Source organism: Lipotes vexillifer, unplaced genomic scaffold, assembly GCF_000442215.2.
Source record: "Lipotes vexillifer unplaced genomic scaffold, Lipotes_vexillifer_v1.1 scaffold426, whole genome shotgun sequence".
NCBI classification, from domain to species: Eukaryota; Metazoa; Chordata; class Mammalia; order Artiodactyla; family Lipotidae; genus Lipotes; species Lipotes vexillifer.
In genome coordinates this window covers 2,395,149-2,415,513 of record NW_006779491.1, presented here as the reverse complement: position 1 = coordinate 2,415,513, position 20,365 = coordinate 2,395,149, and the positions used below count along the sequence as shown (strand labels likewise).

The 20,365-nt window shown below is 43.1% G+C and overlaps 1 protein-coding gene across 1 annotated transcript in view; it reads left to right on the top strand.

Moving 5' to 3' along the window:
- The first annotated feature begins 724 nt into the window (after positions 1-724).
- SGF29 (SAGA complex associated factor 29) overlaps positions 725-20,365 on the top strand; it is a 28,238-nt gene continuing 8,597 nt past the window's right edge. The window contains exons 1-2 of the mRNA XM_007452785.1: positions 725-914; positions 16,155-16,249. Of these exons, the coding sequence (XP_007452847.1) occupies positions 16,175-16,249 (75 nt within the window). The 5' untranslated portion in view covers positions 725-914; positions 16,155-16,174. The remainder of the gene's footprint in view (positions 915-16,154; positions 16,250-20,365) is intronic.

Sequence of the window (20,365 nt, the reverse complement as noted above, 5' to 3'; positions counted from 1 at the left end):
GAGACTGGGTAGATGGTCATGCCATTTATTGAGAGACCACAGACAGAAAAGCAAGCTTGCAGGAAGAAAATGATGCATTAAGTTTTGGGCTGAAACAGTTTGTGTTGATGTCTGAGATTCTTCTAATGAATAAAAAAATATTGAAGGCCTATTATATACCAGGCACTATGCTAGGTAGCTGGAATACATAGGTGACTAAAACAGATGATCCTGACTTTATTGAGCTGGCAAGTGTATCAAATAATCGAAAAAATATATAATTATAAACTTTGGTAGGGGTTATGTAAGAAATTACAAGATGCTAGGATGTAGACCATTGTAGTTAAATACTTGCTCACCCAACTGTAGTACATTCCTGGGAAGATTCCCTAAAAGCATGATTTCTGGGTCTACAGATCTGCTTGTTTCTATTTGTTTTTAAAGAATTTAAAAATAAACTTTATTTTTTGGAGCAATTTTAGGTTTCCAGCAAAATTGAGGCAGAAAGTACAGAGAATTCTCATATGCCCACTGCTCCCACTTCAATCAACAATCTGCTCGTTTAAAAAAAGTATTATTGTTTTATAGAGGCATTTATTGGGGAATGGGAGAGGATACTGAAAACACACAAGGACCCTGGTTTGGTAAAGTAAGGTTCAGTTGAGTCGGGAACAGTGTGTAAACTGAAAACTACACTTCCCAAGGGGCAGCGCGGCATGTCACGGAGGAAGACGGCGCATGCGTAGAGAGGTCCTCCGCGCTGCGACCAAGCTCATAAAAGGCAAAAAGCGTGTGTGGTTTTCGCCCTGCCGCGAATCTTCGAACGCAAGCGCGTTGTTATCCGCAGACTTTGAAAAGCATTCGAGGGACCGCGCGCCTGCTCCCGCTGTCGCAGTTTCCAGCGCGACGTGCTTGTTCCACCCTTGGCTCGGTAGGTGGTTATGGGTCGCGGTCTGGGACACCCCCCAGCCTTCGCCCATCCCGCCCGGAGAATGGCGGGAGTGGAGGCCTGAGGGTCCCCATTCCCGGGCCTTGCTGAGGCGGCTCTTGAGGGGCGGTGCGCACGCGCCCTGGGCGGGGAGAGGCGGGGAGAGGCGGGGCGCGGGGAGGGAGGGAGGGCTGGCGCAGACCTTCTGTAAGGTCTGCGCTTGCGCCCGCCCGCCCTGCGAAGGTGGGAAGTATCCGCACGTGGAGCTTGGCTTGGTGGCCGGGAGAGGTGGGGTACCCAGCCCAGGTGCGAGAAGACGAGGGCAGAGGATGGGCCCCGAACCTTGGCAACTTCTGTTATTTGCTAAAGATGTGCCCATCTTAACCAAACAACCTCATTCTTCCTTCACATTCCTCCCGGTGGCTCATCTCTCTGCCCCTGTTTGCAGCCAAAATTTCAACCTGTATTCACCAGCACCTTTTCTCCTCCAAACCCACTCCATTCAGGCCTTGGCCCCCACCCCTCCTCTGAAATAGCGCCTTGTCAAAGCCACCGATCATCTCTAGGTCGCCAAATTCAGTGTTAAGTTAGTTCTGAGACCCCTAGCAGTATTTGATGCAGTTAGTCCCTGTCTTTAATGGAAACGTGTTTTTTGTTTGCCTTGTGGAACATTCTCGTCTTTAGCTTCAGCTCTCTCTGACTTCTCTGCTGATTCTTGCTCTTCCTTACTTTGAATGGTTGTACTGCCCCAAAGCGTCATCCTAGATCTCTGTTCAGTGTTCACTTCCTGGGCTTTAAATATAAATACCGTCTACTGTGCTTAACTCTGAAATTTCTGCCTTCAAGTCATTGCTCTTCCTGAAATTTTGAGTTTTACCTTTCGCCTTGCTCAGTTTTCTTTCTTCCAGTTGCTTAGGCCAAGCACCTTGAGTTATTGTAGGTGTCTTCTGCTTCCTCTCTCTCCTCCTCCATCAGTCAGCACATATTTACCCTTGAGGCTTTGAAGTTTCACTCCTGGATGTCCAATTGTAGGTATGTTTGGTATTTGGTCAGTCCTTTCTGCCTGAGAATTTCTGTTTTTATTTTTGGCGTTCTCTGTCATTTATTCAGATTTAGCCATTTATGTATTCTGATCCATCCCTTTTAGAGTGTTTATTTCACCTACAATTAAGTATACCAAACTGTTTAATATCTGTGTTCCTTTCTGGACTGTAAGTTTCCTGAGATCAAGGCAGGGACTGTTTGTCTCATTCACTGCTGTATACCCCTCATGCCTGGCACAGAGTAGGTGCTTGATAAATGTTAATGAATGAATGAATGAATGAATGAATTTACAAAGGGAAAGTACCTTTTCTCCATAGGTGGTAAGTAGACAATCCCTCTTAAGAGGATATTGGTTACAGCTAATTTGTTTTCTGCAGTCAAGGAGGAGAAGATATTGAACAGCCCAGGTTCAGAATTGTTGCAGTGTTTCTAAGAGGTTTCCAGGATTCAGTTCAGTTCTGCAGTCTATTTTGAGGACTTGGTAGGTGCCAGGCCCTGTGCTAGTTGCTGGGAGTATAAAGATAAATAAAACTGCATCCCGCTCTTCTAAGAGGTGTGGCAGGAGAGACAAGTGAAACAATTAGTCTCCGGGTGTATGTGTGACAGGTGCCAGAATGGAAGTTGGTGTACCGTGTTTTGGAAGTTTCTGGAAGTTTTGGTTGCCCTTGGCATCAGGGCAGATGAGAGGGGCCTGGGACAGCCAGATCTCCCTGCCAGTTGTTTCTGGCTATAAGCAGCTTTGTCCTTCTATCCTAGTATGCCATACAAATATTGTGTTCTCTGAGTGCCATGGTGTGAAAAAGGTTTGCAAATACTGCTGTAAAAGTGTTAATTTTGCTGCCATTTGATTTGGACCCCGAAAAACGAGTAAATTTGAGAGATCCAGAGGGGAAGAGGGGGAAGGATCAAAGGCATTTCAGGCAGGCATAACAAAAGCATAAAAGTCTGTGCTTGTTTGAGGCTGGGGCCCTGGGATTTTTCGGCGTGGATATTGTAGGTCAGTTGAGAGGTGCCCTCCAGGATCTGAAGCAGTGCCTTGGAAGTGTTTGGTAAACCAGAGTGTCCATTTTATAAATACCTGGCCCACCACGAGGCACCCTTTTCTCAGTGGGTAGGTCCAATTAGAGTCCATAGTTTTAGAGACCAATTTTCTGGAGCTAGAAGCAGGGATGTTAAGTCAAAGTCCTTTTTTTCTGATTTCTAAATTTATATACAAAGATTCTTACAAAGGTTTTAAAAATGAATCTCACTTGGAATTTTGATGAGTCATCTGCCTTGGAAAAAATACCCAATTTATGTCACTTCAGGATTTGTGGTCACTGTATCTGTGGAGAAGAAGGTAGAATGGTGAACACTGAACCAGTGGGAGTTGGATGTTGATACTAAGTTGTTTGAGCCCTTAAGGCTTAGGTTGCAGAGTCAGACAAATCTGAATTTGAATCCCACCTCTTCCTCTTATTATGTGTGTTTTCTTGGTAAAGTCATTTATTTCTCCAAGACTCAAGTTTCCTCAGTACTATGAACAGTACTTTGCAGGATTGTTAAATAGGATAATCTATGCAAGAGTGCTTAGCACATGGTAGGTAATCAGGAATAGCTGTCATTGTTACCTTTATTTTCCTACCTCTTTTTTTTTTCAGACGGCACAATGAATCACTGTCTTACTGGTGATACTTTCAGGGTAATCATAATAACCTAACAGTTGATTGGCAGTTTACAGTAGACAAATTGCTTCTACTTCCGTGATCTCTTTTGCTATTGAATATGCTGAAGTTGTGACAGAACTTAGAATTGGGAGGAAGAGCATAGATTTTATAGTTTGCAGACTTGCAATACCAGCTCAACTACCTGTATTTCCTGAGTTACCAGCATAACTTAACCTGTCCGAACTTCAGTTTCCCCAGCTGTAAAGAAGGTGGGCTTGTAGCATTGATGTAGGTTTAAAGGAGAATCACCTGTGTAAGCTTCAGTACAGAAGCATGGTAGGTACTGGGCGGGGGTGGGAGGGGGTAAGTGGAAATCATCGTCTTAATTTTTTTTAAAAAACTAATTGATTAATGTAGCTTCTTACTGATGGTGGCTGAACTGAGGGTATGGGATCTGAGTGTAGAGTCTTAGATGCTTTGCTTCCCTTTGACTCATAACAAAGCTTTTATTGTCTTGAGTCCTGTGGGATTCTTTTTAGAGTGGTTTAAGTATAGGATGTTTGCATTTCTTTGTATGAGGCCTTGGCTGCTAGTAGAGGGTCAGAGAAGAGTTTTAAGCTGGGTGTTTAGCAGCTGATATGTGCTTTCCACCTGAAGCCTCTGTCCCCAAGAATTACCTCTTTTTAGTCAAACTTCCCAGTTGCAGGTAACAAAAAGGTAACCCAAACTAGTCTAAGCAGAAAAGGAGTATCTGTTGACTGTATCTGGAGTCCTGGGTGCATCAGCTTCAGGCATGGCTGTATCCAGAAGCCTAAATTATGTCACCGGTATTTTCTGTGTCTTCTCAGCTCTGCTTTTGTCCATGTTGATTTCTCCCTCAGGCAGGTAAAAGCCTCCATCAGTTCCAGGCTTCCATGCTACTCTTTTTTTAAAACATCTTTATAGGAGTATAATTACCTTTTTTTTTTTAAACATCTTTATTGGAGTATGATTGCTTTACAATGGTGTGTTAGTTTCTGCTGTATAACAAAGTGAATCAGCTATATGTGTACATATATCCCCATATCTCCTTCCTCTTGCGGCTCCCTCCCACCCTCCCTATCCCACCCTTCTAGGCGGTCACAAAGAACTGAGCTGATCTACCTGTGCTATGCAGCTGCTTCCCACTAGCTAGCTACCTGTTTTACATTTGATAGTGTATATATGTCCATGCCACTCTCTCACTTCGTCCCAGCTTCCCCTTCCCCCTCCCCATGTCCTCAAGTCCATTCTCTATGTCTGCGTCTTTATTCCTGTCCTGCCCCTATGTTCTTCAGAACCTTTTTTTTTTTTAGATTCCATATATATGTGTTAGCATACGGTGTTTGTTTTTCTCTTTCTGACTTCACTCTGTATGACAGGCTCTAGGTCCATCCACCTCACTACAAATAACTCAATTTCGTTTCTTTTTATGGTTGGGTAATATTCCATTGTATATATGTGCCACATCTCCTTTATTCATTCATCTGTCGATGGACACTTAGGTTGCTTCCATGTCCTGGCTATTGTAAATAGAGCTGCAATGAACATTGTGGTACATGACTCTTTTTGAATTATGGTTTTTCTCAGGGTATATGCCCATTAGTCGAATTGCTGGGTCATATTCCATGCTACTCTTTTTTTTCTTTTTCGGTACGTGGGCCTCTCACTGTTGTGGCCTCTCCCATTGCGGAGCACAGGCTCCGGACGCGCAGGCTCAGCGGCCATGGCTCATGGGCCCAGCCGCTCCACGGCATGTGGGATCTTCCCAGACCGGGGCACGAACCCGTGTCCCCTGCATCAGCAGGCAGACTCTCAACCACTGCGCCACCAGGGAAGCCCTCCATGCTACTCTTAACCAACAGAAAGAGGTTATCTTTTTGCAGATAGCTCTAGCAAAAGATCTGAAATTGATTTTGTCCAGATTTGGGTCACATATCTCTTCCTGAACCAGTCATGGTGGTCAAGGAGAATATAATATTTTCATGGGCCCAGGTGGTATACCCAGCCTTGGAGCCAAGGTGAGGGGTGGTTTCCCAAAGGGAAATTAAGAGTGCTATTACCAGACCTAAATATTTACTTAAGAAAAATGAATAATGTGTGTTTAAAAAGAATCACATATGACTGCTCCTAGCAGTTTTATTCATAATGACCAAAAGTGGAAATAGATGCTATTCAGAGAGAACAGGTTAAACAAACCAGTTTATTCATACAATAGGTGCAACTCAGCAATAGAAAGAAGCAAACTCCTAATACACACAGCAACACAGATGAATCTCAAAACACATTAAGTGAAAGAATCCAGATACTAAAGAATATGGATGGCATGATTATGTGTCTGTGAAATTCTGGAATAGGCATAACTAGTCTGTGGTGGAAAATATCAGAACAGTGGTTCCCCTTGTGGGTAGAAATAGAAAGTGTGGCCATCTAAGTGGGAAAAAGAGGGTTCTAGGACCCAGAAGGTTTAGGGTGCTGGGCCTTGCTTCAAAATTCATAAGAATTCTGAAACTTATAGGAATTGCATAACCTCTTCTTGGTTAGAGACTAATGCTGAGATCGACTGGGACCCTTGGACTCAGATAATGGGCAGCTTGGGCTGAACATTCAGTTTCCTCCCAGCTGGGAGCTGCCTGAACTTTCAGTTAGATGTGGTCCTGAGTCTGCACTCCAGCTTTGCACCACCAGGCTTAGTGTCCTCAGAGTGGAGAGCCACAGAAACCTTTGCCTCTACTGAGAATGTGTTTTCTGGGGAAATTCAAGTTCACAGCTGACTGGATCCAGAGATAGCAGTAATTTATTGGAAAATCATAAAATGAGTTGGTTTTCCCAGGCAGGGCGCACCCAGTAGGCAAAGCTTAAGCAGGAGAGGGCCCTTAAATGGTGGGGGCAGTGACTGCTTCCCCAGGCTTGGGATGCATCAGCATTTTCTGTTCCTTGTGCCTTTGACTGCTTTGCTCAACTTAACACAGTCCCTGTCTTTTTTCCTGGCAGTCCCCTGACCCACATCTACAGATAAGGAGGAGGCAGCTCGTATCTACTAAGTGCACGCTCTGTGCCAGGCACTGTCTATCACCTTACTTGTGTGGTTAGTCCTCAAGTGGGTGCTCTGGTTTTTATAGAGACTTAGAAAGGTTAGAGAACTTTCTCAGGGTGAGAACTCTATAGCTGTTCTGTCCCCATTCCTCTCCTTGGAACACTCCTAAAATATGCCTGTCAGTTCATTACACTGATGGCTGTATTGCAGGCAATCACGAGGGGAAACAACCAACACACTTACAACCATTCTGTACCTAGGCAGCCATTCTGTTTTTCACTTTCAGTGCAGTATTAAATAAATTACACAAGGGGACTTCCCCAGCAGTCCAGTAGTTAAGACTCCATGCTTCCAATGCAGGGGATGTGGGTTCAATCCCTGGTTGGAGAACTAAGATCCCATATGCTGTGCAGTGTGGCAAAAAAAAAAAAAAAAAAATTAAATTAAAAAAAATTTTTTTAAATAAATAAATTACATGAGATAGTCACTTTATTGTAAATAGACTTTGGGATAGATGGTTTTTCCCAACTGTAGGCTAATACTGTAAGTGTTCTGAGCACGTCTAAGGTAGGCGAAGCTAAGCTATGATGGTCAGTAGGTTAGGTGTATCAAGTGCATTCTCAACTTATGATATTTTCAACTTACAGTGGGTTGATCGGAACATAACTCTATGGTAAGTCAAGGATGATCTGTATATTATATATACAGAAGGTATCATACGAAATGAAAATCATTGTAGGTTGCTGGGATTTGCTTTAAGATATTCTTTGATGTTGTTGACTTTTTTTTTCATCTAAATTAGGAAAAAAATGGAAATAGAGTTGTGACCAGAGTACTTCGGAGAGCCAGGGGAGTTTCTGACTGCCTCGCTGGTTAAGGAGTACCCCAGAGAAGAGAGGGCACTGGAGTAGGAAGAACTCGCTGCCATTTGTCAGTCAAGTCCCAGGGGAGGGGCATCAAGGTAGTGGAAACAGCTTGATGGTCCTTTCAGAGAGCTCAGTACCGACTGCTTCCAGAGAGAGCAGTAGTTCATTGTATGATAAAATCATAAAATGAGGTTCTCCTAGGCAGGGCACTACCCAGTGGGCAAAGTGAGCCTCCAGAATCCTGGCACTCATCTCCTTACTTCAGAATTATTGGGTTGCCCACAAAGTTCGTTAGGGTTTTTCCATAAGATCTTTTTGGCCAACCCAGTACGTCACACTGAACAGAAATGAGGTGAGAAGAGAGCATTTTAAAAGTCACAAGTCAGGGCTTCCCTGGTGGCGCAGTGCTTGAGAGTCCGCCTGCCGATGCAGGAGACGCGGGTTCGTGCCCCGTTTCGGGAGGATCCCACATGCCGCGGAGCGGCTGGGCCCGTGAGCCATGGCCGCTGAGCCTGCGCGTCCGGAGCCTGTGCTCCGCAAATGGGAGAGGCCACAACAGTGAGAGGCCCGCATAACGCAAGAAAAAAATAAAAAAATAAAAGTCACAAGTCAGTGTTTTTATGTGAGGGCATCCTGACAGGTCTCTTGTCAAAAACAGGGCCCTCCTTTCCCACCTCTGCCTTCTGATTGCAGGATTAGGCCCTGCCTGGCTTGGTATTTGACCTGCTCCTTCCCCTCCAGACCAAGTAGGTCAACTTTTTCACTTTGGTTGGCTGAAGGTTTCAATGTCAGTTTCATTGTCTGTCTCTGCATCTACTAATTGCAGAAGGTTTTATGAGATAACATACTTTTTCTTCTTGTATATACATGGGATCTCTGGAGAAATGCCCCCAAAATAACAGGGGTTGCCTCAAGGGGTGGGAGATTTCAATGTGTTTCTTTTAATCGTTTGAATTTTTTTTACTGTGTGCATATATTATCTAGTAGTTAAAGATTTTCTTTTCTTTTTTTTTCCCCTTAGGCGGAACAGACTTTGTGTGTAACCACAGTGAGACAAAGAGACAGATGATATTGCAGTAATGTGATGAGAGCCTAAACTAAGGCAGCGACAGGTGTGATGGAAGAGAAGGGCCTGGATTTAAGAGAAATTTCTGAGGCAAAAATCAATAGAATTTGAATGGGGATTGATCAAGGGCATGGGGTTTGGAGATGAGCAAGGAGAAGACCCCAGGATTTCCAGCTTGGGAAGCTGGCTGGACAGTGATGGGCACCACTCACCCACGTCTGGAAGGCAGAGCCTTGCAGGGCAGGAAGTGTGAGTTGTCTGAGGGGCATCATGGTTGGGACGTTCAGGCGGCAGCTGCAGGTCTGAGCTGGGAGCCTTGGAGAGAAGTCAGGGCTGATGATACTGATGTGGAAGTTTCAGAATATGGGTGCTTGAAGCTGGTGACAGTGCTCAGGGAGTGCTTAGAGAATGAGAAGAGGATCCAGGGTGACCTTCCACTGAGGTGGAGGAGGAGGGCAACAGAAAAATAGGGGAGACTGGAGGCCTGGAAACCCAGAGAACAGAGCTTTGAGGAGCAGCTTGTGGTCAGGTATTCAGTGCAGCAGAAAGTTCCAGCAGCTGGCAGGAGATCATAGGCACTGAGAGAGCACCAGACTGCAATGGTTAAAGATTAAATGGGAGTAGAAGTGAGGATGGTGGGTACCGCGCCAGCCCTGTGCTAGGTACGGAGGATAAAGTGATCCCCGCTGTCAGAGACTGGACACGCTGGGGGAGGGGACAAATACACACACACAGAGAATTGTAATACGATTTGATGGGCACAGTGGTGGAGAGATGCACAGGGTATAATGGGGACACAGAGAAAGGTAACTTCACCCAGCTGAGGAGACTGGGGGTTTCTATGATTAGAGGAGGGGGTGACTTGGTAGTAATCCAGGTCTTAGAGAACAGTTAAATCAGGCAGAGGATTAGGGGTAATCTGCCTGCAGGAAGAACATCCCAGATAGAGGGAGCAGCACAAACATAGGGCACAGGCATGAGAAGTTACATGGCGCCCAGTCAAAAGCGGAACAGTTCAGTATTACCGGAATATAAAATGTGAGGCAGACAGGGCTGAGTGATGTTGGAGTGGGGGAGACATGAGGATGGAAACCTCTTTGTGGAGACCTTGTGTCTTGTATTATGGGCTTGACTTCTCCTGGGGCGGGGGACATGGGAGGGGATTGAAAGTTTTTGGTAGGGAAATGATATGGCCACACTTGTCTTTTAGATGGATAGTCCTGGAGCTCTGCAGAGGGTGGATTTGAGGGAGACGAGAAAGCAGGGAGGAAGCCCAGCTAGGAGGCTGCTGTATAAGTTATGGTGAGACGGACCTGATACAGCCTGAACCAACGAGTGAAGGACGAAAAAGGAGTGGATGGAGTCCACTGGGGCAGTAAATCAGCCAGAGTGGCGATTGGTTGGACATGAGGATTGAGGGAGAAGGGGGAGTTGAAAATAACTCAGGTTCCAGCATAGGTGGCTGAATGGGTTAGGAGGAGTGTGCTACCACGTAGGGGTTTGCGGGGGGGGTGAGTAGGGAGGGGATGAGCTTGCTTTTGGACATACTGATTTTTTTTTTGAACAGTTTTACTGAGATATAATTCACCTACCATACAACTCACCCATTTAAAATGTATAATTTATTGCATTTTTTAAAGTATATTCAGAGTTGTGCAACCATTATCATCATCTAATTTTAGAATATTTTCTGGGTACATTGATTTAACAAAATTTTTTTTATTATGGAACATTTCTAACATACAGAAGTAGGATCACATAAGGAGTGTCTGTGCTGGGCAGAGTGATTTGGGGTCTCCTCTGGTGGAGATGTCCAGCCAACACGAATCGTTGTTACGGGAATTTCAAAATGGACCTGACTTCGGGGAGGGGGGTCAGGGCAGGAGAGAGGTGGTGTGTGAAGGAGGAAAAATATGAAGATCCTGTCGATTTCCCAACACTACTTACCAGTGGGGTTATTGGTGAACAGGGGCTGTTGATGACAGCAGAGATGACTGTTCTTGCCTGAGGAGCTTCCAGGCTGGTTGGGGAAGAAAAGATCTACCTACATCCACTGGCTGGAAAGCCAGTTTATAGGTCTAGGTAGGTTCTAGGAAAAGTCAAGAGAAAAGTTAGGCTTATTTAGGGATGGTCAGACAAGACCAGTTTTGATCTGGTTGTTGAAAAGGTGTAATGTTTGTTTCCTTGGCAGAGAGGGAGAGGGTGTAGATGGCCCACCCTTTCAGCCTCTTTGGAGGGTAGGGTGGAATGGGACAGGACATCTGCGTTTGAGTGTGTGTAGATAAGACAGACCAGAAGAAATGTCAGCAAATAATGACAGATGACACTGGATATGTCTCAGGGCTGGATCCCACCCCTCACTCTCCTGCCTCTTCAGATGCAGCCTCATTCTCTCATCCTTGGACTTGTTCTCAGTGTGCTCCCGCCCCTCAGCCAACAGGCTCACATTTCCTCCACCTGTAAACCCTCCTCCTTCTGCTTGGCCTCCCCTTCAAGGCTCCAGCCCTGTCTCTGCATCACAGCCCAGCTAGCGGGAAATTGTTATCTTTATTTGCTACCACACCCCTCCTGCATGGTGGTGGGTCTGAGGGCAGGAGCAAAGGTGTTGAGGAGGGAAAAGGTTTGAAGTGTCAGAATTATCAGGGAAGGTAACTGATTTACCTGGCAGCAGAGTGGGAGTGCTTGCTATCAATGCTTGTATAAAGTAAAACCCACTGTCCGGCTGGGGCGCTTCCCCCAGTTCTATTTTTATTTTAATTTACTTTTATTTATTTTTGGCTGCATTGGGTCTTCGTTGATGCTTGCAGGCTTTTCTCTAGTTGCAGCGAGTGGGGGCTACTCTTCATTGTGGTGCGCTGGCTTATTGCTGTGCCTTCTCTTGTTGTGGAGCACAGGTTCTAGGCGCGTGGGCTTCAGTAGTTGCGGCACGCGGGCTCAGTAGTTGTGGCTCGCGGGCTCTAGAGCGCGGGCTCTAGAGCACGGGCTCAGTAGTTGTGGTGCATGGGCTTAGTTGCTCTGTGGCATGTAGGATCTTCCTGGACCAGGGCTCGTACCCGTGTCCCCTGCGTTGGCAGGTGGATTCTTAACCACTGAGCCACCACGGAAGCCCCATTCCCCCAGTTTTAATATGCACAGGTGTAGGCATGTAAAAGGCATGGTTCTGACCAGGATTCTGCTTTATGTGGCAGGAGAGAACAACCCTTTTCTATGCTATCCGTTCCTTCCAGGGATCTTCCCACTGGACTCTTCTTTGGTCCACACCTTCACCTTGGTAGTGGTTCAGTGGGGCTCTTTCCCCCTTCCTCTTTGCTCACTCAGCAGATCATCCCTAGCGTCATCAATTCCCAAGACTTTAGCAACGACCTCTATGCTGATCATTCTCAAATTTATCCACTTTGAATCTCTTAAACTCTAGATCCCTGATTTTGTGCGGTTCTAATTAATGCAGCCAGACTTTTTTTTTTAAGGGGCATGTTCTTCTCTATGTTAGAATGCATTATATAAAGCTTGTGGTGGTAAAAATAGTGTTGCACGTGTGAGGAAAAAAAGATATGTCACAAGCAGTCAAATGAAAATAAGTTGGACTTCATAAAAATTAAAAACACGTGCTTCAAAGGACACAATTCAGTAATCATTTTTTAAAAAACCAATTAAAAATGGCAAAGGGCAGTTCTCCAGAGAAGATACACAAAGGCCAGTAAACACATGAAGAGATGTTCAACATCATTAGCCATCAAGGAAATGCAAATTAAAACCACTGGTTACCATTTCACATCCAGTAGGATGGCTATAATCAAAAAGACTGACAATATCACATGTTGGTGGTGCACATGCAGAGATACCGGAACCCTCATACGTTGCTGATGGGAATATAAAATGGTACACCCACTTTGGAAACAGTCTAGCTGTTCTCAAAAGGTTAAACATAGAGTTACCATATGATCCAACATTTGCCCTCCTAGGTGTATACCCAGGAAATGAAAACATGTCCACAAGTATTCATAGCAGCGATGTTCATAACAGCCAAAAAGTGAACACAACCCAAATGTCTATCAGTTGATGAATGGATATACAAAATGTGGTATATGCAAACATGAAATATTATTCAACAATAAAAAGAAATGAAGTGCAGAATAGGCAAATCTATAGAGACAGAAAGTAGATTAGTGTTTGCCAGGGGCTGGAAGGGATGGAGATGTACATGTATTTAAAGCATACAGTTCAGTGGTTTTTAGTATATTCAGAGCTACGCAGACATCGCCACAGTCAATTTTAGAGCATTTTCACCGCCTGGCCAAAAAGCCCGATTCTCATTAACAGTCACTCCCCTTCCTCCCTCAACCCCTGCCCCCCCAACAGCTTTCTATGGACTTGACTATTCTGGATACTTCGTATAAATGGAATCATACAATATGAGGTTTGTTTTGTCCGGCTGCTTTCACTTAGCATCATGTTTTCAAGGTTCATCCATGTGTAGCATGTGTCAGTGCTTCCTTCCTTTTTAGTGTAATAATATAGTCTATTGTATGGATAATACCACACTTTACCCATTCATATGGTTTCTCCACATCCTCACTAACACTTGTTATTATGTCTCATTTTCATTATAGCCATCCCAGTGAGTGTGAAATGGTATCTCCTGTGGTTTTGATTTGCATTTCCTTGATGGCTAATGATATCAAGCATCTTTTCATGTGCTTGTTGGCCATTTGTATATCTTCTTTGGAGAACTGTCTATTCAGATCATTTTTATATATGGTCTGAGGTAGGGCCCCAAATTCACTCTTTTACATGTGGACATCCAGTTGTCCTTGCACCATTTATCAAAAAAGACTGTTCTTTCCCCATTAAGTTATCTTGGCAACCTTGTGGAAAATCAGTTGACCATGGATGTAAGGGTTTATTTATGGTCTCTTGATTCTGTTCCATTCATCTTTATGTCTACCCTTGTGCCAGTATCACAACATCTTGATTACTATAGCTTTATAGTACGTTTTGTAATTGGCAAAACTTTTTCAAGATTATTTTGGCTATTCTGGATCCCTTGAATTTTCATATTAATTTTAGGATGAGCTTGTTAATTTCTGCAAAGAAGCCACCTGGGATTTTGATAGGGCTTTTGTTGAAACTGTAGATCAATTTGGGGAGCAGTGCTATTTTAACAATATTAAGTCTGCTGATCCATGAACATGGGATGTCTATTTATATAGAACTTCTTAATTTTTTTAAACAATGTTTTGTAGTTTTCGGTATAAGAATTGTATACTTCTCTTATTAAACTTATTCCTAAGTATTTTATTCTTTTGGATGCTATTGTAAATTGAATTGTTTTCTTAGTTTCACTTTTGGGTTGTTCATTGCAACTGTATAGAAATGCAATTGATTTTTGCCTGTTGATCTTCTGTCCTTTAACCTTCTTTATTAGTTCTAATAGTTGTTTAGTGGGTTTCTCAGGATTTTGTATATGCAAGGTCATGTCATCTGCAGATGAAGATAGTTTTACTTCTTTCTTTCCAATCTTGATTCTTTTATTTCATTTTATTGCCCTAGTTTGAACCTCTAGAGCAATGTTGACTTGTTGCTGATCTTAGTGGGGAAAGCTTTCAGTCTTTCACCAATAAGTATGATGTTACCTGTGGGTTTTCATAGATGCCCTTGATCAGGTTGAGGAAATTCCCCTCTATTCCTGGTTTGTATATTACTCTTTCAATAAACAAAAGCAGAGATTTTTAAGAAGATATGCATATTTAAATACATAGAGTTCACAGTTCATTACCGGGGGGTGGGGGACATGCAGTGTGAATCTGATCTTTGTGGATATGGAGATGTACTAATTGAATGACCTTTATAAGAAGGTAGGGTATAAAGTAAAAATTTCAGCATCCTTAAAAAGAAGTTCTTTTTTTCCAGTCTACTTTTATCTTTAGGCATATGTCCAGTTTTACCTAGTTACGGTAGCTTACTTTTTTTAAAAAAATTTTTATTGAAGTCTAGTTGATTTACAGTGTTGTGTTAATTACTGCTGTGCAGCAAAGTGATTTGGTTACACCTATATATACATTCTTTTTTTTAATATTCTTTTCCATTATGGTTTATCATAGGATATTGAATATAGTTCCCTGTGCTATACAGCAGGACCTTGTTGTTTATCCATCCTGTATATAAAAGCTTACATCTGCTAACACCAACCTCCCACTCCATCCCTCCCCCAACTCCCTCCCCCTTGGCAACCACCAGTCTGTTCTCTATGTCCATGAGTCTGTTTCTGTTTCATAGATAGGTTCCCTTGGCAACCACCAGTCTGTTCTCTAGGTCCATGAGTCTGCTTCTGTTTCATAGATAGGTTCCCTTGGCAACCACCAGTCTGTCCTCTAGGTCCATGAGTCTGTTTCTGTTTCATAGATAGGTTCATTTGTGTCATATTTTAAATTCCACATATAAGTGATATCATATATTTTCCTTTCTCTTTCTGACTTACTTCACTTAGTAGGATAATCTCCAGTTGCATTCATGTTGCTGCAAATGGTATTATTTCGTTCTTTTTTATGGCTGAATAGTATTCCATTGTGTGTATGTACCACATCTTGTTTATCCATTCATCTGTCAGTGGACATTTAGGTTGTTTCCATGTGTTGGCTATACAATAGCTTACTTTTAAAATTACCTTTTATTGTCTCTTATTCTTTTTCTAATTACCTACTGTTGCATTTTATTTTCATCACAATACATTCATCTTACCTTAAGTCAGATATTTTTAGTAGTTAATTTCTCTTCCCTCTACAGTAAAAAAAAAGTAACAATGCTTTATAACTTAGAAAGTGTCTTCATATAAAGTCTTATTTGAATCCTCATTTTACACATTAAAAAAAAAAGGGAAACCAGAATGCTTGAATCATTTGTCAGGATAGTAGCAGCAGAGCTGGGGCTAGGACACACTGCCTTTGAAGATACTTAATAAGTACTCCTGACTTGGTTGAACATATCGAATACGAGCATCATTGGATTAGGGAGGAAATCCAAGACAACTTGCTGCTGTATCAGTTTCCTAGGGCTGCCATGACAAACGACCATAAACTGGGTGACTTAAAAGAAATGTATTCTCACAGTTCTGAAGGGTAGAATTCCAAAATCAAGGGGTTGTATTAGTTCCAGAATTAAGGGTGGGTTCCTTCTTGGGTGCCCAGAAGGAGAGTATGTTCCGTGCCTCTCTCCCAGCTTCTAGTGGTTGCCAGCGATCCTTGATATTCCTTGGCTTGCAGCTGCATAACTGCACTCTCTCTCTGCGTCTGTCACATGGCTGTCTTCCCTCTGTGTGTGTCTGTCTCTCCACCTGGCATTCTCTGTATGTGTGTCTCTGTTTCTTCTCTTATGAGGGCACCAGTCATGTTGGATTAAGGCCCACCCTACTCCAGGGTAACTTCATCTTAACATATATCTTAATTACATCTGCAAAGACCCTGTTTCCAAGTAAGAGGTACCAGAGGTTAGAACTTCAGCATATCTTTCAGGAGAATGGTTTAACCCACAACAGCCACTAACAAGGCTCTCTTCTGCTCCCCCTCTACCCCAGGCGCCCCCATATACCACACCATGGCCCTCGTGTCTGCTGATTCCCGCATTGCAGAACTGCTCACAGAGCTCCATCAGCTGATCAAGCAAACCCAGGTAAAAATCCACAGCCCTCCACTCCTAGAGGGGAACGTGGGCTGTGATACTGAGCTGTGGAGGGGGCAGGGGTGGTTGTGTTCAAAGAGATTGGACATGCAGGAACCACGGTGATGTAATGAAGGTGGAAAGAGAAGGAGAATGTAGAGTATGACTTCCATTCCTGTTGGATTTTCTGTCATGTGCAGGATTTTCATGATTCATTTTGTTTAGTAACAGCTATATTGAGAGGTATAATTCACATACCATACAATTCACCTATTTAAGGTGTACAGTCCAATTTGAATCAATATTCAGAGTTGTGCAACCATCACCATGATCAATTTCAGAACATTTTCATCACCTGACAAAAATGCCCTGTACCCAATAGTAGTCATTCTCTTTGTGCCTCCACCTCAGGTAAACAGAGACACTCTTATCAGGCAAGATATTCCAAGCGTGTTTAGAGGTTATCTAGTGTTTAGAGGTTATCTAAAGAGCTGGTCAAGGGCCAACCCTTTTTTGGAATGTGTAGTGTTTGAACACCCAGGCCTGCTGAATTGATCTTTAACTGCACCTGCCACCCTCCTGGCCCTTGACCTAGGCTCTGTTACAGCAAAACAGTCATTTGAGCATTTACCTTTAGTATAGCATTTATATAACAGATACAGCAATAGTATCAGGATAAATATGCCTAACATTTGCAGGAATCCTTATAGGGTAGGGATAGACTTAAAGAAACAACTAATCTGTCCTATAGAGCCATTACATACTTACGTATTTTTGTACTAATTTGATTACCTGTTTTCCTCCTTCATCTACCACCATCTGTACCTTATGATAAATTTGTGTGAAACTGTTTAGCATAGAAATTAGCTGATGGTGAGTTAAATCCAGTTCTTCCCCAGGCCAGTCATTTTCCATCAACATTACATTCTCAGAAGACTTTGACTCAATCTCCCAATACATTTGGTCGTCAATATCAGTATTATCCTATGACTGCCTTACATAAGGTAGTTGAATCTTACCAACAGTGCCAGTGTGTTATACCATATCGAAGTATGGTCATGGTAAAATTCAGTTTCATTATGGAGCAAATCAATAAGAATTACAGAGCTATTTGTTAGGCCTTTGCAACAGAATTGGCCCTGCCCCTTTACCAGATTTTATTACGGATAGGCTTTATTACAGTTGGCCATGATTCAGTTATTTCTGGGTTCCAAGTCACCTGGGGATAAAGCCAGTCACTCTGTCTCAGCTCAGGCTCGTATTGAGACTGGTTTCCATTGCATACTGTTGTATAGCAGAGTCCACCTCCCTCCTATGGTGAGGGCACAGGTGGTATTCAGAGTACAAGTCCTACCTCTGCTAACTGGACTTCAGGATATGTCTTATTTTGATCTATTCTTGGGTCAAGGGTAGTCATGGTGCATTGATGTAAATTGCACATGCCCCTTGAGGGCTTCCATAGGTTTAGAGGTCCACAAAATTCCCATAAGTGTGCCCCTTGGGGCTCAGCAGCTAGGATGGAGGGCCGCTGCTCATAGCTACTTATTAAAGTATTATCCATTTTAAAATAGTCAAGAAACCCTGGTGGGTCAAGGTGCAAGCCCTTTCCCGGCAACAGGTGGGTCCCAGAACTATCCCCATTACCTGTTGGGTTGGCCTGAACCACTTCTCTAAAAGCCTCATTGTCTTTCCAGGCTGACTCCCATCCCTTGCCTTCCTCCTAGGAGAGAACTCACTTCTGTTTGTTTATTCTAATCAACGGTCTTTTCCCTCTGATTGCTGCTTCTCATTGAAAATGAGTTCAGCTTGCCCCACAATGAACACAACAGTACCTATGTCCCCTAAAGCCTTTTTCTGTCTATGGGCCAATGTTGCTTACTCCACCATGCATTTTGTTGCCATTGTGTACTAATGGCCTGGGTACTGCAGTTAGGATACATATTTTGTACCCAAAAATGTTGCGTGCCCCATACTAGGGTTAGATGAGTGGTAGTCGCACCTAGATGTAATTTAGCCTAAGTATATCATATGGCCTCTTAGGCCTCTGAAAACCTTCCTCGTCTAGGGGAGCAGGGGATGGGGCTGTTCCCCAGGGGAATTTGGACCCACCATGTGCCTACTGCTCTAATCCTGTCAGAAACCCACTTTTTCCCTGTTGTTTTTACTTGCTTTTCATTCACAAAGACAAGGGTGATATGTATTTGTGCAAGCATGCTGTGGCATATCGTGTCCATTATAACCAGGGACCTTTCTAAGCATCCCATCATCCAGGCTTGTAGTGACACAATGATCAGTCTGCTGGGAGCCGCCATACAACCCAATGGGAGCAGTTTCCAGAGATTCCTTTCCAAATGGTATCCTTTGTAGTGGAATGTGACCTGAAAAATAAGTCAGAAGATTCTGGCACACATATTGCTAAGTGAAAACCCAGTCTGAAAGGTTTTCTAAACTATATGACTCCAACTATATGACAATGTGGAAAAGGCAAATCTATAGAGAGAATAAAAATATCAGTGATTGCGCAGGGCTTAGAGGGAGGGAGGGATGAATGGGGGAGCGCAGGGGATTTTTAAGGGAGGTGAAACTATTCTGTATGATACCATAATGGTGGATACGTTACATTTTGCATTTGTCAAAACCCATAGAAAGTAAAACACAAAAAGTGAATCTTAATGTAATCTATGGACTTTAGTTAATAATAATTATCAATATTGGTTCAGTAATAGTAACAAATGTTCCACACTAATGCAAGATGTTAATAATAGGTGAAGCTGTGCAGGGGAAAGCAGGTATATGGGAACTCTGTCTTCTACCCGCGTGATTTTTCTGTAAACCTAAAACTGCTCTAAAAATAGCTTATTTATAAAATTTTGAAGATAAAGAAAAAAAGATACTGGCACATTACTAGAATTCCAGCCAGTCATCAACAGTTTGTCTAGTTTATCATCATACTGTATAACCAAAATGTCTCTCAGAGGGTTTTCAGGCTTCCATTTGACTTCGTCAGGGTCTAAAAGTGGAGGTGGTCTTGGCAGACACACGGCATCACCTTCAGGGCATCTGGTATGACTGAGTTAAGAGTCAATGTTATTATTCTCTTGCTCTGAGCCTTTCTCAGGTATTAATGTAATACTGAATTTCCATCATTGCATAACCCATTTATTCATTCTTTTACCCTTGGCTACTCTTTCTCCTTCTCTGCATTTGTCATTGATTTTTACCCAGATTTTTCTACTCTTTGAAGGACATTAGGCTCAGCCACCGTGCTGGTCCTGATTGCCAGCAACAACACTAGTCTAGCAAGTGCCTCACCTTCCTCCAACTCTCCGCCTATCCCCACCCCGGCCCCCGTCCATTCCCATTCATGTAAGTAGGGTTACTTAGGTACAGAACTAGTGGGCTGTTTTCACCACTAGGCATTATAGCTGCGTTCACTGTTAACTCCATTTTGCCAGATGGGGTGAAAGTACCTAACCCCTCAGGCACTTAGAAATTCTGACATAAAGGTTAAAAGGTATAGTTACAATTTCTTCCTTAGGAATCATCCCTGCTTCCGGCATCTTCATTTGCAGCTCTGGTCCCAGGACCACTGATGTGGGGAAGAATTGTATCAGCATCCTTACCTACCCCACTTCCCCAGATGAATTGATCATAGATACATGTGTTAATTTCTAGACTCTCAATTCTGTTCCATTGACCTATATGGCAGTATCACACCATTTGGCTACTGCAGCTTTGTAGGAAATTTTGAAATTGGGAAACATGAGTCCTCCAATTTTTTTTTGTTTTTTTTTTTAAGATTGTTTTGACTATTCTGGGTCACTTGAATTTCCATATAAACTTGAGGATCAGCTTGTCAATTTCTGCAGGGAACTCAGCTGGAATTTTGATGGGGATTGCATTGAATCTGTGGGTCAGTTTGTCTTTTTGATAAAGGAGAGTCATTAAATGTATAACTTGTAAGTTAACTTTAATGCCTTTTGTATTGTTTTTGCATTAGTCAGGGGGAAAAATGCTTTTAAATTTTTGGATTTGGAAGTTGGATTTACAAAATGAGGGTCATATTTATGGGGCCTCTGGCCTGGGCTGCAGGGTAGTTGCCACAGCGGGATAAAGGGCCTCCCCTCA